Raw genomic sequence first — 15,977 nt, forward strand, 5'->3', positions numbered from 1 at the left:
GGAAACCATCTGTGATAATATCAGCTTATGCACAACACCTGTTACAGGGGATCAAGATGTAGAGAAAATTGAAGAATTTTCCAAGACTCCTCAAACAGCATATACTTTAATGGTTAGTGACTTCAAGGGTCCCAAAGAACAGGTGGTTAGAATGAGCCATTTGAGTATATTCTACTGTTTCTGCCTAAGTTCCTAATTCTCCTTCACTCTCTTTTTAAGAGAAAGTACAAAGTATCATTCAAATCATTTGTCCTTTTCTGTCTCAGAGAGGCAAGTTACTATGTCTCTAGAAACTGTCTGGGAAGGTATATTATCCCAAACCTCCCAATTCCTTGTCTAGGAAACTTGCAGCTCAGTAGGAAATTGTGAGAAAATATATCGAATATCATATTACTCAAATTCAGAAAATAGGAAATAAGCTGAAATTTAAAGAAAAAGTATTCAATTTATTTTCCAAATGATTTTCTTCAAGAATATGACAGTGTTCTAAATGCTGATACTCGGTACCATGTATCAGTGTAGAATGAAAGATAATGGAAATATGAAAACTGCCAAGAAATTTAGAAGGCAAAGGGAATTTGAATTAATGCTCATAAAAATAAGACAGCAAGTGAGAAATTTCTCTGGAGGTTTTGTCAGAAGCCATTTTCGATAACCTGAGAAAATTATAAGAGCAATCTGTTTATCAATTTAAAAAAAATAAACAGTCAGCAAGCATTTGTTAAGTGCTTTACTGTTTGCTAGGTACTTGCTAAGTGCTGTGGATAGAAATAGAAGCAAAAAGACAGCTCCCCTCCCCCCCTTAAGGAACTTATGTTCTAGTTGGACAAGACAACTATAAAAAGAGGAAACTGAGAAGTAAGGGAATGGAGGGATAGCACGAGGGAACTAAGAGCAGAAAATTAGGAATGGCATATCAGGATCCTTGCCCCAAATGGAAGCTAAGAGAAGAATACACCAATGAGAAAGAGGCCTGAAGCGTCTGACTGAGGATTCAGCTAAGACTTGGTGACCAAGTCCAAATAGTTTAAATGAGGGATTTGTTGTCTGAAGAGTATTACAATAGTTTCACAGATATTCGACCAAGCATTCCTTCTCAAATCCATATGAGTCAAAGAACCTGGGTTCAAATTCTGCCTGTTACTACCTATGTGATACTGGATAAGTCAGCTGACTTCTCAGCCTCTGTTTACTAATTCATAAAATGAAGGGATTGGATTAGGTGGCTTCTGAAGTCTATTTCAACTCAAAATCCAAAATCTGGTAGCCTTCAAATACTATTGGGGGGGGAGGAATCCAGAAGTTTACCAGTTTTATTTGTACAGGGTGAATTCTCAGCTCAGTGCATTTGGTTAAATTTTAAAATAATTCGTTGTAAAAAAGACAGATGCGATGTTGAATGACATAGATCACTAGAAGTGTAAATTAATTGTATTTGCTTTGAATACAATGTTTCAAAACAAGAGCATTTATAGCATTTAATAATCTAAAGAAAATAAAAATGGTCCCCCCTCAAATAGTTTATTTGCAAGGCAGGGGTTGTTTTCTCCACGAAATTAAGATTTATCTTCATAGCTTTATGTTTTAGTTTTTGTTTCCTGAACAGGAATAGGAACAAGTAGATATTCTTATCCTAAGTGAAGATAACAGTAATAATACTGTAATTAGCATTTATGTAGTGCTTTATAATTATGATCTCATTTAATCTTTGTAACAACCTGAGAGGTATGTATTGTTATTCTCATTTTATAGTTGAGGAAACTGAGGCAAATGACTTCTCTCCCTCCCCCCCAAATCAAATCCCATAGCCAGTATGTGTTGGAGGCAAATTTGAATTCAAGTGATCCTGGCTCCCAACTCATCATGCTGTCTACCATGTTACCAGTTGAAATATATTTTTTTAAATGTGGCTTTCTCTTTTACTAGAGTTTAATTGGGGCCTAGACAGAATTTTAGACGTTGCTAGTTATTTATTTAATTTATGGTTTAAATATTTTTATTTCTGTGATGTTGAAAACCTGTGTTTATCTTTTTGGGAACCTATGTGAAAAAAATTTCAAAACTACCTGAAAAAATCAATTAGATTTTTAGGCTTAATTAATGTATAACTTTTTTTTTCTTCAATATTTGACTGCTTTTGAAGCCATATTGTTGATTAGATATTTTTTGTTACACTTGTTACAAGTTATATTACTGGCTGGTCAAGTAAACATTAGTATCTAATTTGAAGAAAGAATTCAAATGAGAAGATATGTTGTGCAATTCTGATCTGACCTTAGGTGTTTGATGTTTACAAATGTACTGACATATGACATAGGCTTTTAACATTTTGAAAGGAAATTTACCTGGTTAAAAAATTTTCATGATAAGGAAACCAGTAGAACCTAGAAAATTCTTCAATAAATCCTTGATCCTTGCCAAACAAGAGATATTCCAAAGACAGCAACAGTTTATGATATTAATTAATTTGCAAGATAGTATAGTAGACTGGTCATCCTGCCATCTAGGGGAGGGGGTGGGGGGGGGTAAGAGGTGAAAAATTGGAACAAGAGGTTTGGCAATTGTTAATGCTGTAAAGTTACCCATGTATATATCCTGTAAATAAAAGGCTATTAAATTTAAAAAAAAAAAAAAAAAAAAGATAGTATAGTAGAGAAGGTAGGATAAAGTTACAAGAACTTTCTGTTCATAAAACAGAAGTAGTGTGGGAAAAACTATTTTGCAAAAAACTTGGTAACAGACCCATTTAAAATAGTCATTCTGAGGACATTTAAGGATGAAGCTTGAAGAAAGATAACCAAAGTATGAAGTTTGTAAAAGCTATGTAAATATATTTTTATCATACTCTTTTCTCCATCCAAACAATAGAACCATCATAGTCATATTACATCAGTTTCTAATATTTTGCATAAAGAATTGAAAGCATTAAAGAAAACAAGGATATGATCAGCTAGACTAGACCAGATATATCCAGAGGAGGGCTCTGCTTCAGAAGACACAATTTTGAAGGTGCTGAGGAATCAATCCTTAGTGTATTTGAAAGAAAGGAAGTTATGAGAGATTTAAAAAAAAATTCTAGAACTGTTATTTTAGTGCTTTTTCCAAAGGAAGCAATTAATGCCATCTGTACAAAAAAATTTTTTTTTCCCTGAAACAATTGGGGTTAAGTGATTTACCCAGGGTCACACAGCTAGGAAGTGTTAAGTGTCTGAAGTCAGATTTGAACTCAGATCCTCCTGACTTAGGGACTGCACCTAATCACTGCATCAACTAGCTGCCCCCTGTACAAAATTTATAAGAGAATAATCTACACAGGAATCAAATACATCCTTGATGAAGTTGTAAAAAAAAAAGCAGCAGACAGATTTTCACAAGGAATATCATACAGACTCTATATCTACTGTTAAGCAGTTGGCTGACATAAAGAGAATACAAGATCCCACTGTGCTTGTTGTTTATTAATTGCTAGAAGGAAAAAAATAGGCATTTGATTTGTTGGAGCTGTCTCCCACACATAGGTCAAAGTTATGTAAATCTTTGAAACATAACTGGATGATTTTGTTTATCACTGATCTTAAATATTAAGTGGGACATAAAAGCCACTATTGCAAAGATACCTGTTACTGAGTCCAAATGGAACAGGGATTATTGATTGTGTGATTCTTAAGATGCTCTTATTTTCAGATCATGTTGTACTAATTACACCAAGCACTGGAAAGCTGAAAAATCTTCTCCAGGAGAGTCTTAATTATTCAAAAGAACTATGGCCTAACTGTACATCCAAGGGGGAAGAAAAAAAAAAGCAAGGAAAAATGAACAATGCTTGTTATCCAATACTAGAATGTGCATTTGAATGAATAACCCTTAAATTTGGTACATTAGTACATGTATCTTAGGTAGACACTGCATATAGTGAACTATGTCCAGAATTGAATAGGACAATGGTCTGAATTTTCTTTGGGATCCCAAAACTTCTCCATTAAATAAATTATTGTCTTTTTAATGATAGGATCCTTTCAGAGATGGAGTGTGGGGCTAAAATTTTTAAAATAAGATTGCAATCCATCAAAATATGGAAGATTATTATTGTTCCTTTAGGGCAGAGACTCTGTTCTAAGTACTATCTCTCCCAGTACATAGCTTCATTCTCTGTGTATCTTAAGGGCTTAACAAAAAGATCTTAAAGGATCTTTTAAATAAGGAATTCTTTTAATTCGCTTGGAATATGGTTCTGAGTGAGAATAATTTTATACTTATTTGCCTTTGAACCTTACCTGTTAATCAATAAGTCAGCAAGCCAACAAGCATTTATTAAACATCCACTACTTGCTAAGCATTTAAGTGCTTAGAATACAAAGAAAATGGAAAAAAATTAGCCCTGCTTTCAAAGAGCTCCCAGTCTAATGGGGAAGACAGCATGAAAGGAAATGTGGACAAGCAAGATATATATTTTATATTAGGTATATTATGCACACCTGGCATCCTTGAAATTTCTTGCAGAAGAAAATGTCTACCAGCTCCTTGCCTTTTTCACTCGCTATCCCTGTAAGCTCACTACTCACTCCTGAGAATACATATAGATAGATGGATGGATGGATTCATGGATAGATTTATAAGAATCTATCTCCACACACACACACACACACACACACACACACACACACACACACACACACACACAGTAAATGAGAGATAATCAGAGGAAAGGAGGTTGAGAAAGCCTTGCAAAAAATGGTATTTTAGTTGACTTATATGAAGGTTAATAGTTAATTTACAACTCATCTGGGGCCTCATATGCCATATAGAAATTTAATAGTGGTAAAAACAGGTTTCATTTTTTTTCCTTTTGCAGATTAAGTCTTGCCCTGGAGAATGTTACCAGCTCACTAATTTGTCAATTCTACTAAGACGATTATTATTCCTCATGGATACACACCATCAGGTAAGAATGCCAGTACCCTTTTGTCTTCTAATACACTACTTTGAATTGAAACTAAATTTCATTTGAATGATTCTTTTTTAAATTTAAATATAAATTCAGTCTTGGCTACAAATTTTAAGTATATTGATGCATTTAAAGAAAATGTGTGAATATTGGTTTGTTAATTCTAAATTGTTATTTTTATCATGACTTTTTAAAAATTGACCACTTAAAATCCTTGCCTTCTTTTTATATACATGTAAGTAACTTTTTGCACTTTAGAAGAAAATATTAGATTAAGTTGTACTTATGCATATGATGGCATCTCAAGTTTTTCCACTGCTTGAATTGAGCTTTAGGTTAAAACTTACAAATATATTAATACCTCATTTATCCACGATTTTTGAAGATTCTCAATTCCTAAATTTCCAAGGTGCATAAAGCATCTTTTATGAAAGTACATTTGAAACATATGTTTATTTAAACAGTAATTTAATATCATTAACCTTTTCTTGATGGTAAGGGCATTGCTGTGTACTGCAATATAGTTGTTGTCCTTTGCCTTTTTTGTAAGTTTGTATTATTAATATTAAATGGATTCAGATTTTTGTTCTATGGGAGATTTTTTAAATATTTAATTATTTTTTTCTGTATCCTCCATTGTCATTCTGTCATTTTTCATTTCTCAGTGTTGTCTGTGTGCCATCCTGAATTCGGTTTTAATTTGTACCTTCAGATCTTCTGTGAGCTGGCAAATCAGAGATCAGAACTTTTTAGTTTTGTGTGAAGTAAAAATGGAAAGCCTTCAGGGTCTTTAATGAAAAATGTTACTCAGTCACCAAGCATTTAATAAGTTTCTGCTGTATGTCAGTGTATTAAACTGAGGATAGGAAAAAAAAAATTTTTTTAATAAACTGAGAATAGAAAAAAAGGCATTCAGGTTCTACCTTCAAAAGAGCTCAGATTCTAATGAGAGAGACAATATGCAAATGACTATACAAATAAAAGGGATGATTCTTTAAAAGGCACTGGCTTGGATGGATGGGTTTGGTAGAATTGGGGGCCAGGGAAACTAAGAGATGGAGTTGAGGAGTAAAAAGTATTCCAGTCATAGAAAATGGCTGATGAAACAGGCAAGGAGCTAGGAGATTGATCATGCATTGAAGGCAACAAAATGTAAGATGACTGGAAAGATAGCAAGAACCGGGTTGTGAAAGGCTTTTAAAGACAAACAAAGGATTTTATATTCAATTCTAGGAATAACAGTGAATTTATTGAATGGAGGAGTGATTTGGTTAGACCTATGCTTTAAAAGAATCAGTTTGACAGAGGAGTCAAAAAGATAGCCTGCAGAGAAACAGGGCAGGGAAGCCAATGAGCAGATTGTTACTGAAATGGAGCTGTGAGTGATAAGACTTGCACCATGCTGGAAGGAAAAAAGGATATATGCAAGAGATGTTTCAACAGAAGCAGATTGGCCTCAGATTGGATATATAGTGTGAGTACCAGTAAGGAACTGAGTCCAGCTTGTGAGATGGTGGTAACTGGGAGGATAGTGATAGGATTACACAACAGTAATAATTTTCTGTAGGGAATGGTTGTTACTAATAAGTGTAATGTTGCCTACTGGAGGAATTTTCACAGTGTCTCCTATTTTATTAGTAAAATCTTTGAAACAAAAGGAGGGACTTTCTAATAAATATCTATCAAAGACAAAACTTATTTTAAGATCAGAACACATACTTTTTTGCCTTGTGATCATTTACCAGCTTTTTATCACCTGGTTACCATATTTTTTTAAAAGGATTAATTATTTGTTTAAAGCAACCTAAGATCTTGGATGTGTTTTCACTAGTTTTGAAAAATGGAAGTTACCGTAAAGATGGATCTGATATAGATTATTTTATAATTGAGTGTTACAAGTCTGCTGTTTATATTATAATAAAGAAAAAAATCCCATTTTTATTTCAATATTTTGCTTTCTGTTTGTAAGTTCTTTGGGTCTATTAAATGTGTATGTGAACATGGTGTTTTACCACTATTGTTAATAGAAAATACACATTGGGTAGTTTACTCAGTAGTGGAATAGATTTGCCATCCACATTTTCTCATATGAGGAAGTATTTGTGGATATAATCTGTAATTTCATAGACAACAGAAAAAAGTTAATTGAACTATTTCAGTATCAAACTTTGTGACCTAGTTTTCATTAAATACTTGGGCCAAACCAGCTATCATGTTTAGCTAAATATCCATTTCCTATTAACATAATTTAATATTATGTTTATCAATCATACCAGAAAAAAGAGTTCAGAAACATTCTGTGAGTTTTGTTATATATATGGGGACATTCTGTTCCCTTTAAGACCTCACATGACAAATAGTTTAATACTTGTATTTAAAGTTTCATAATAGATTTACAACAAATTTTCCTTCAACTGCTTTTTTGAACTTTTTTTTTTTTTGGAGGCAGTATATGCTGAAAAGAGAACAATATTTGTCTTATTGCTTCAAAAAGTTTTATGAAAAAAATAAGTCTTTATTAAAAATTTTTGTGCAGTTAATTAAAAGGAATTTTAGAAATGCTAAACAATAAGTGCTTATATGTAGCAAAAAAGAATTTATTGACCAGGTTGTTATTCATCCTTATAAATTTTCTTTCAGATGGAATTTATCCAGAGATTTTCCCCTAAAGAAGCAGAGAATCTGTCTTTGTGGCGGTATATTTCCTTCAAGGCTTTTTCTCCTGAATTTAAAAGCCAAATAGCAAATGACGTTACTTTGGTGGGAATTGCACAGTGTAAGAAATGGCTAAACAGTAGTCATACTTTGGGAGAACTTGAATCTGTGGTAAGAAAAGAGCTAGCAAATGATTGAAATGACTCTTCAGTATTTTAGATTCAGATTTTAGATTTAGATTTAAGGAATTCATGTAAATATCTGCTTTTTTCTTGATAAATCTAAAAAAGATCAATTTAACACAGTATTTAATTTGTTATTTTTATAATGGGAAAATTTTTGATTATTCATCTGTTTCTTCTTCCCTCTCCTCCTTTGTTGTTAATGTTGTTTTTTAACAAATGATAATGCTCACTTCTTGAGCATAAGTCATTGTTGGTAATGTATGACCCATTGATCATCTCTCTCTGTTGCCCTTTTGGGTTACCTATAATTTTGATTCTATGGAGCTCTAAAAGCTCCATAATTGCAGGCATAACACATCACTGACAATATTGGTTTTCAAAATATGGACATTTGTGTCAAGGAACAACTTGGGATCTCATTGAAAATGTAATTAATTTCCCAAAAAAAGAATCCATTCTCTTCCCTTAATTTTTTGTTTTTATATCATTTTTCCATCCAGAAGTACCTGGCTTGCTAATCTTACCCAGTGGGCTGCCTAAATGCAGTTCCGATGAGAATTGTACTATGTATGCATTATGTATTAAGTAGGCATACTTACACACTAGCCTTAAAAACAACTCCCACATCTATATATCATTGGTTATGTGAGAAAATTACTCCTGAGTTCCAAATAGCTCAATTACATATGAACTTTTGTAATGCATATTCTAAGTTAGAAGCTGCTTGTAATTTCTTGTGCTTGTTTTTTATGCTTATGAACCCTCTTTAAATGAAGTGCCATTTCTATTTCTCTTCTTAATTTCATATTAATAGAAGGAAATATGTTTTTTGTTTAGAAGTATGAAGCAAGTGTTTCATGTTTTCAGTAATAGATCTTTTTAACAAAGAAGTGACTGAAAAAGATGCTTGGTTGTTTTTACTGCCTCTAAATCAAGGATTCTTCACTTTTTTGTGTGCCATGGGCCCCCTTGGTCTTCTGGTGAATCCTTTTCAGAAAAATGATTTTTTAAGTGCATAAATTAAAATAAATTCATAGAATTATGAAATATCAAAATAGTTTTTTTTTTTTTTTAAAGTGTTGTTTGGGATGATGTCGAGGTAATCATGTAAAGCTTTGACTTATAAATCTAATGCTGTTTCTTTCCTTTCTTAGAATGTTGCACTCTCTGCTTTGCTTACTGTGTGTAATTCTGTAAGTGAAGCTTTGGAAATGGGCCAACAAGCAGGAGTCCTGGAAACCATGAGTTCACTCTGGACAATCCTAAATGTTAAACAAGTAAGGAAATAACTCAGCATTTTCTTGAATAATTAAACAAACTTCGGTCCTGAAAAAAACAATGGTGTTGGATTTTTGTTCCCTTAGTGTTTTTGATAGGTTAGATTGTCTCTATTTTAGTGCCATGAGGCTTCTTTCTAAGACCATAGCATTTGTCAGGTTCTAACCAGACTTGGTGGAAAGAAGGGAAAGGATAGTTTATTTTCCCTCCTCCTTTCTTCCCTGCAGATCCAAAAGACTGCCCACCACCTGCACTTACAGAGAACAGAGCCAACTTACTTTACTTATTTGTAGACTTGAGAATTGTATTTGGGGATTTGTTTTTATTGAGAAAACCTTTGTGATTTAAAATAAACTTGAGAGACCTGGCTTTTCAAACAAGTGGATCCTGAAGGGGTATAGCCACATTTTGTGATGCTGCTGAATAGGCTGCTCTTATAACATTTATTCTTGCATTAGTATTTTTAGATTTCCAGTATTTCACTATTTTTTCATTAGCATTTTTTGGTCCCTTGGTACATTTCACCTGTGTTCCTAACCTGAGATCATGAACTTAATTTTCAAAAATACAATAATAACTTTAATATAATTGTTTTCATTTGTAATTCTGTGTTTTATTTTATGCGTTTAAAAATATTATTCTGAGAAGTCCATAGGTGTCACCAAACTATTCAAAAGGGTCCAAAAGGAAGGCTCCTATGCCTCTATTCTTCATGGAATCAATACAATACTTAAAGAGATGAAAAATTTTAAAGAGAAAAGATAATATTGCAGAGTGAGAGACAGACAGTTGTCTCCTTTTAGATGTAAGAACCTACTTACCTCACAGTTTTGCTCTCTTTTCTATTGTGAATTTGTTTTTATGTGGTTTCTTACTTGGAAAAAATAAGCCTTTGAGTTTTTTTTCTTTTTTTATTCATAGAGTTCAGTTGTGGTGATATCTAATTAAGATACTGTAATTCTGTGTTGAGTTGCAGTAGAGAGTTGAAGCTGACAGAAAAAATTAATGATAGATTTTAACCTGATCTAATTGGAGAATTTTTTTTTTTTTTTAAGATCTTTTAACTTCAAGAAAGTAATGCTTTAAAAAGGAAGTTTACTTGACTGGTCTGCTTTCTTTCTTCCTACATTTTAGTATTTTTTTTTTTTTTTTTTTTTGGCTTTTTCCTGGTTCTACCAGATTAAATGTGCAATGAAGTATGAATAACTTTTCTTCTCAGCTAAGTGGAAATGCTATAATCAGTACTGTTGCATTCTGTTATTTGCTAAGGTCTCAAATCAGCCTTATCTTCAGTGGACTCTCAGCCTTTTACTTCCTCTCTTGGGATTTTTTATACAAGCTATAGAACCTCAGCTGATAAGTCAGGTAAGAAAATTGTTCCTGAATAAATTGAATTTCTCATACCTAGGATATTTCTAGGGAGTTATTTTGGCTATTTCTGATTTAACAAGTATTATTTCGAATGATATGATTTTCACTTTATTTGGTTACATATTGAACTCTGCATAAACTTCATGAAAAACTTATTCCTCAAATTATGTTTGCCTTGCTTATTCAGAGGCTAATTAACTCTCTTTACTTCTCTCTTCTGCAAATCTTACAGCAACTTTCCACATAAAACTGTTTTCTACATAGTACCCATGAATGTCCCATCTCCCAAAAGCAGTCCCAAGTCAGATGTCACTATTCCTCACCATCTAGCAATCAGAGGCTGTGGGTCATTAACCTATAATCTGGGGAAAATTCTGTGCTATGGTGTAGAGTAAGAACAAGTTGGACCTAAATGACTTGTCTTCTCATAGGATACAAAAAGGGTAGGGAAGTTTCTGGGCTTAAATGACTATGTCTCCTGGGGTATCCTTGTAGAACCAGATATGTTCTATTCTGTCTGGTGATTTTAAACAGTGGGAGATTAAAGAGGAGGTTATTAGAGGGCCCAGATTGTATAAAATTTTCAGGTATGCTTTAGAAAGTACAGAAGGGCATTAAAACCAATTGACACATACATGAAAATCCATCCCACTAAGTCAGGATCAGGTTTGAACCCAGAAGGGATTTGGCCAAAGCCCAAAATGAAATCTTCCACTACTTTAGAAGAATCTTTAAAGTAAGCTCTGTGTTAAAGGACTGTATCTTAATATTTCATAAAATGGTGAAAACACAAGACATCTTCTGGAGAGGGCAATTATTGCTTTCTGACACATTGGGAAAGAAAGAGGTGAAGACAAGTGATTTTGTTGCTTATAGATTTGGTTAAAGGTTTTTTTTTACATGCAGTTGAAACTAATGACCAAGTTACAATAGGAAATTTACCTGTTAGCTTTAATTGAAAAGGTAATAGCTGATAATTATATATGAAATTACATATGTTATGAAGTACCATATCTTATTTGATCTTCACAGCATTCCTATAAATACTATAGATATTATCCCTGTTTGGGAATGAGGAAACAACCAGGAAAGTTCACAGAATCATAGAATTTTAAGAGTTACAAGGGACCTCAGCTGCCATCTATCTAATCTAATTCATATCTGAAAGGAGTTCCTACCATAATATGCCCCAAAGTCATCTTTTAGGATCTACTTAAAAGACCTCCCATGAATGGGAACCCACTATGTCCCAAGACAACCCATTCCATTTTTTGGACAACTTTAATTGTTAGTTTTTCCCAGCATCAAGGCTACATTTTCCTCTATATCTTTTACCTATAATTCCTGCTTGTCTTTTCTTGAACCAGAATAGAGTGAGATCAATCCCTCTGCAGCATGCTTTGATTTACAATAAGATAACGGTATGGCTCCTCCTTAATCTTCTCTTCTTCAGGGTTCCTTCATGGCCCCCTTCCATGACATGGCCCTCACCATCCTGGTTATCATCCCCTATCTATTCCATCCTTTGTCTCAGTTGCTACCCAACCTTAATCATTGAATGGATACAGCCTCAGTCAAACTGAGACCTGTTAAAGCTCCCCCTGCATCCAGACCATCTCCAATTGTCTTGATCTTCATCTGGCCCCTGGACCCAAAGGGCTCTGGAGGGGAAAATGAGGTGGGGACCTTGCCCAACCCTCCCTCATTTGCATGTCATGGCATCCCCTCCCTGAGGTCATTTATTCTCTTTGAGAAGGAAGGGCAAACAAGAACAACAACATTTCTCTGGCTTTTCAGCAATCTTCTGTAATTAGGGCAGCTAGAATTGAACACATTATTCTTGATCTTATTAAGGCAGAGCACAGAGTGGGCAGTGGATAGAGTATGGGGCCTGGACTGGGAAAGAACTAGCTGTGGAACCCTGGGCCAGTTACTTCACCCTGTTTGCCTTAATTTCCTCATCTATAAAAAGGAGCTGCAAAGCACTCCATCATCTTTGTCAAGAAAACCCTAAACAGGGTCCCAAAGAATTGGATATGACTGAGCAGCCACAACCCCGAAGGACTGGCTGTTTCTGAAAAGAATGCCTCTCACTGCAGTCCAAGATTGCTTCAGACTTCCCGGCTATCACGTCAACCACAGATTCATGTCTCACTTGTCCACTAAACCCTATGGAAGCTATCACTGAACCATAACTCTCTTAGGCTTGGGAAGTTAGTTTTTTGAACACTTTATTCCTATTGTAGTTCATCTTATTAGATCCAGCCCAACATTCTAGTATATTAGAATCTTCTTAGTTCCTGGTTCCATCATCCAGTGTATTAGCTACCCCTCTCAGGCTTGGCTAAGCATATCATCTGTGCCTTTGTCAGTTATTAACAAAAATGCCCTGGTCTAGACCCAGCAGTTTGGGGCAGCATTCCGCTGGTCACCTATCATGTTAACGTCGAAACATTAAAGGCATATCTTTGATTCTGGTCATTCAGCCAGTTCTGAATCCATCTAATTGCTATCTCATTAAGGATACCTCTCTCTATCTTCTTCTACAAGAAAATATGGAATACTTTAGAGCACTTTTCTGAAATACATGTTAAACTGTAACTACAGCATTCCTCTCGTCTACAAGTTAATAATCTTGTCCAAAAAAAGGGATCAGGGGAGATTGTGGAGTTTAGTCTTTGGTTTAGATGTTTTATGTTTTGGTCCTTTCTCCTATTTCTTTAAATTTTGTCCCCTTGTATGCTTTAAAAGAAAATAATTTAAATTTCCTGGGTTTTTTTTTTAACTCTATATGTCAATTTTTTCTTTTTCTTTAGTTTCCTTTTCCTGTTACTTATTTATCTTTTTTATGATAGGAATATTTCTAGGTTGAATGTTCTTCTGAGATAATCTATGATCCTGAAATTATCTCTAGACGTTGTCTTCAAGAACATTGACTTAAAAATGCCCTGGAAAAAGTAAAAATCATTATACTAACCAAATATACATGTGTGAAATAAAGCTAGTTACAGGAATAAATAGTAGGTTCTTTTTATGTTGAATATATTGAAAAATATACAGTATAGTTACATAAACATTTTAAAATTATATGGTTAAGGACATGGTTTTATAGAGTACTGCTACTTAAAACACAATATGAAATCCATATATTAGAAGTATTTCTATCACAATGGGATTTTTTTTATTTTTAAGAGAATTTATTTAGATACCATATTCCCCTAGTATATTAACATATTTGATTTTAAACAATCCAATTGTAAATATCTAAGAAACTATATATAATTGGCATATGTATACATGTCATATATTATATGTGTGTGTGTGTATAAAGATGTGTGATTCTAAAAAAATACTTGTTCTATAATTTTATCAGACATGATAAAATTGATATTAAATTTAGAATTGATTGTTTCAAGTCTTAAGTGATCTGTGATCAGCTAAGGTTTCTGTATGTAAGTATTCTTAGATTTTTTTTTTTTTTTAGGTGGTAATTCTGCAGGCTTCTCTACTTAAATTGGATCCTCCTGACTATGTCCTTTTGGCAATTCTGGATTTTGTGTCTTCGTTAGGGAGAATTTTTATTCCACAAGCTATCCAGGTAATATTCTACAAGTCTATTGTTTCTGTGTTATCCAACCTTAAATTTCTTGTTTCTTGAAGGAATGATGCTTATATAATAAATAGTAGTTTTTTACTTTATATTATTAATATTCCATGGATTTATTGAATATGTTGGAGAAACTAAAAGTATTTTCTTATTTTTACAATATTAACGAGCATTTATTTTCTTTTTTTCCCACTCCCTACAACCTCAGAACAAAAAAGAAAAAGAAAATTCTTACAATAAATAAATATAATCATGCAATAGATTTTCTTAACTTCTCCAGAAAAAGTTGGAAAGCATACTTCATCTTCAATTCTCTGAATTTATAGTTTGTCATTGCATTAATTAGTGTTCTTAAGTCTTTCAGAGAAAGGAATATGTTTTTAAAGGAGATATTAAAACTTAAGTCAAATCAGTAAGAATTAGTAAGAGCTTGCTGTATGCTGAACACTGTCCCAAATGAAAGGGATACAAAGGAAGGTCTAATAAATAGATCTGAGAATCATTTACATAGAGATGACAATTTTAACCATCTATGGGAGCTGATGAGATCACCAAATGACATAGTATCGAGGGAGAAGAGAAGAGGATCTGGGACAGAGTCTTGAGGATATAGCCTTGATTATTAGAGGCATGATCTGAAAGAAGATCCAGAAAGGAAATTAAAAAGGAGCAATGAGAGGAGGAGAACCAGGAGACAGCATGTCAGGAAGATTGAGAGAAGAGAGTATCAAGGAGAAAAGGATGATTGTCTGTGTCAGAATCTGAAGAAAAGTGAAAAAGGACAAGGATTAAGAAAAGGCCAGTGATTTATCAATTATAAGATGTCATTGGTGCCTTTAGAGAGAGCAGTTATAGTTGAATGAGATCAGACACCAGAATGCTCAGTTAAGAAGAGAGTGAGAAGACAAGGAATTAGAAATATCAATTCACACATTTAACCACAAAACTGATGAGAAACATAATAGCTAGTGGAGATGTGTAGATCAAATGAGAGATTTTTTGAGGATAGAGGAGACATGGGCTTCTTAAAGATAATTATAGCTAATATTTTTGTGTTATTTTAATTTGAAAAGCTTTTTTTAAAAATTATCTTATTTGATCCTCACCACAAATCTGGCAGCACAAATGCTGTTTCTGTTTCATAGTTGAGAAAGCTGAGGCATTCACGCGTTAAATGATTTTCCCAGAGTTCTATAAACCATAAGTGTTTAGGGCTGTTTTGAACTCAGATCTGACTCCAGCTCCAGCAGTTTGTCTACTGCACCACCAGCTGCCTCCTGGCTCTTTGTAGGCAGTGGAGATGTGGACAGGGAGAGGTGAAAGATTGTTGGGAGAGTGGGATTGATAGTGGGGGCAGATGGTTGGAGAAGAGGGCATGAGATCCCTTGGACCTGTGGAGGAGTTTCCTTGACAAGAAGGGCTTCTCACATCATACATAGGTAAAGGATGAGATGTGGCACAAAAGAGATGAGAGCTGTGAAATGGAGAGGAAAGAAGAGGAAGTCCTCAGTGAATGGCCTGATTGTTTCAGTCAAATTAGAGGGTGGGTGTAGAGAAAGTCACATAAGACTTGAGAATGGATGAGGCGGCTTGAAAAAGACATTGTAGTTAGTGGAATAGTAAGTTAATTGGGGAGGTATTCAAGGATTACCTTATACTAGTGAGGTCCCAATTAGAGGTTGTGTAACATGAATTTGGAATGAACCTAGTCAGTATAGTTTTGTAACTTTTTTTTTTCTAGTATTCAGTAGAGTAAGTAGGAAAGAAAGCAACAGGTTGTGGCTGAGGCTCAGCATGATAGGTTAAGGGAACAAAGAAGAAAGAAAAATGAATGGTGATAAAGTTGAATTAATTCATCAAAGGGTCAAGATGGGGAAGAGAAGAGTGTACAGTAAGTGCAATGATGATGGACTAGGAAAGAACTGAAGGGTTAATA

At 33.9% G+C, this 15,977-nt stretch overlaps 1 protein-coding gene across 3 annotated transcripts in view; it reads left to right on the top strand.

Moving 5' to 3' along the window:
* The window catches only part of C4H1orf112 (chromosome 4 C1orf112 homolog), a 57,436-nt gene that overhangs the window by 32,126 nt on the left and 9,333 nt on the right, over nt 1–15,977 (top strand). For 2 of the 3 annotated variants that reach the window (XM_023501776.2, XM_012547659.3), the window contains exons 16-20: nt 4,853–4,942; nt 7,586–7,771; nt 8,940–9,062; nt 10,333–10,428; nt 13,919–14,032. In XM_023501776.2, coding sequence (XP_023357544.1) covers nt 4,853–4,942; nt 7,586–7,771; nt 8,940–9,062; nt 10,333–10,428; nt 13,919–14,032 — 609 coding nt within the window. Of the gene's footprint in view, nt 1–4,852; nt 4,943–7,585; nt 7,772–8,939; nt 9,063–10,332; nt 10,429–13,918; nt 14,033–15,977 lie in introns of those variants that run through there. The other variant, XM_031936856.1, reaches the window with a different exon arrangement.

Source organism: Sarcophilus harrisii, chromosome 4, assembly GCF_902635505.1.
Source record: "Sarcophilus harrisii chromosome 4, mSarHar1.11, whole genome shotgun sequence".
Lineage (NCBI taxonomy): Eukaryota > Metazoa > Chordata > Mammalia > Dasyuromorphia > Dasyuridae > Sarcophilus > Sarcophilus harrisii.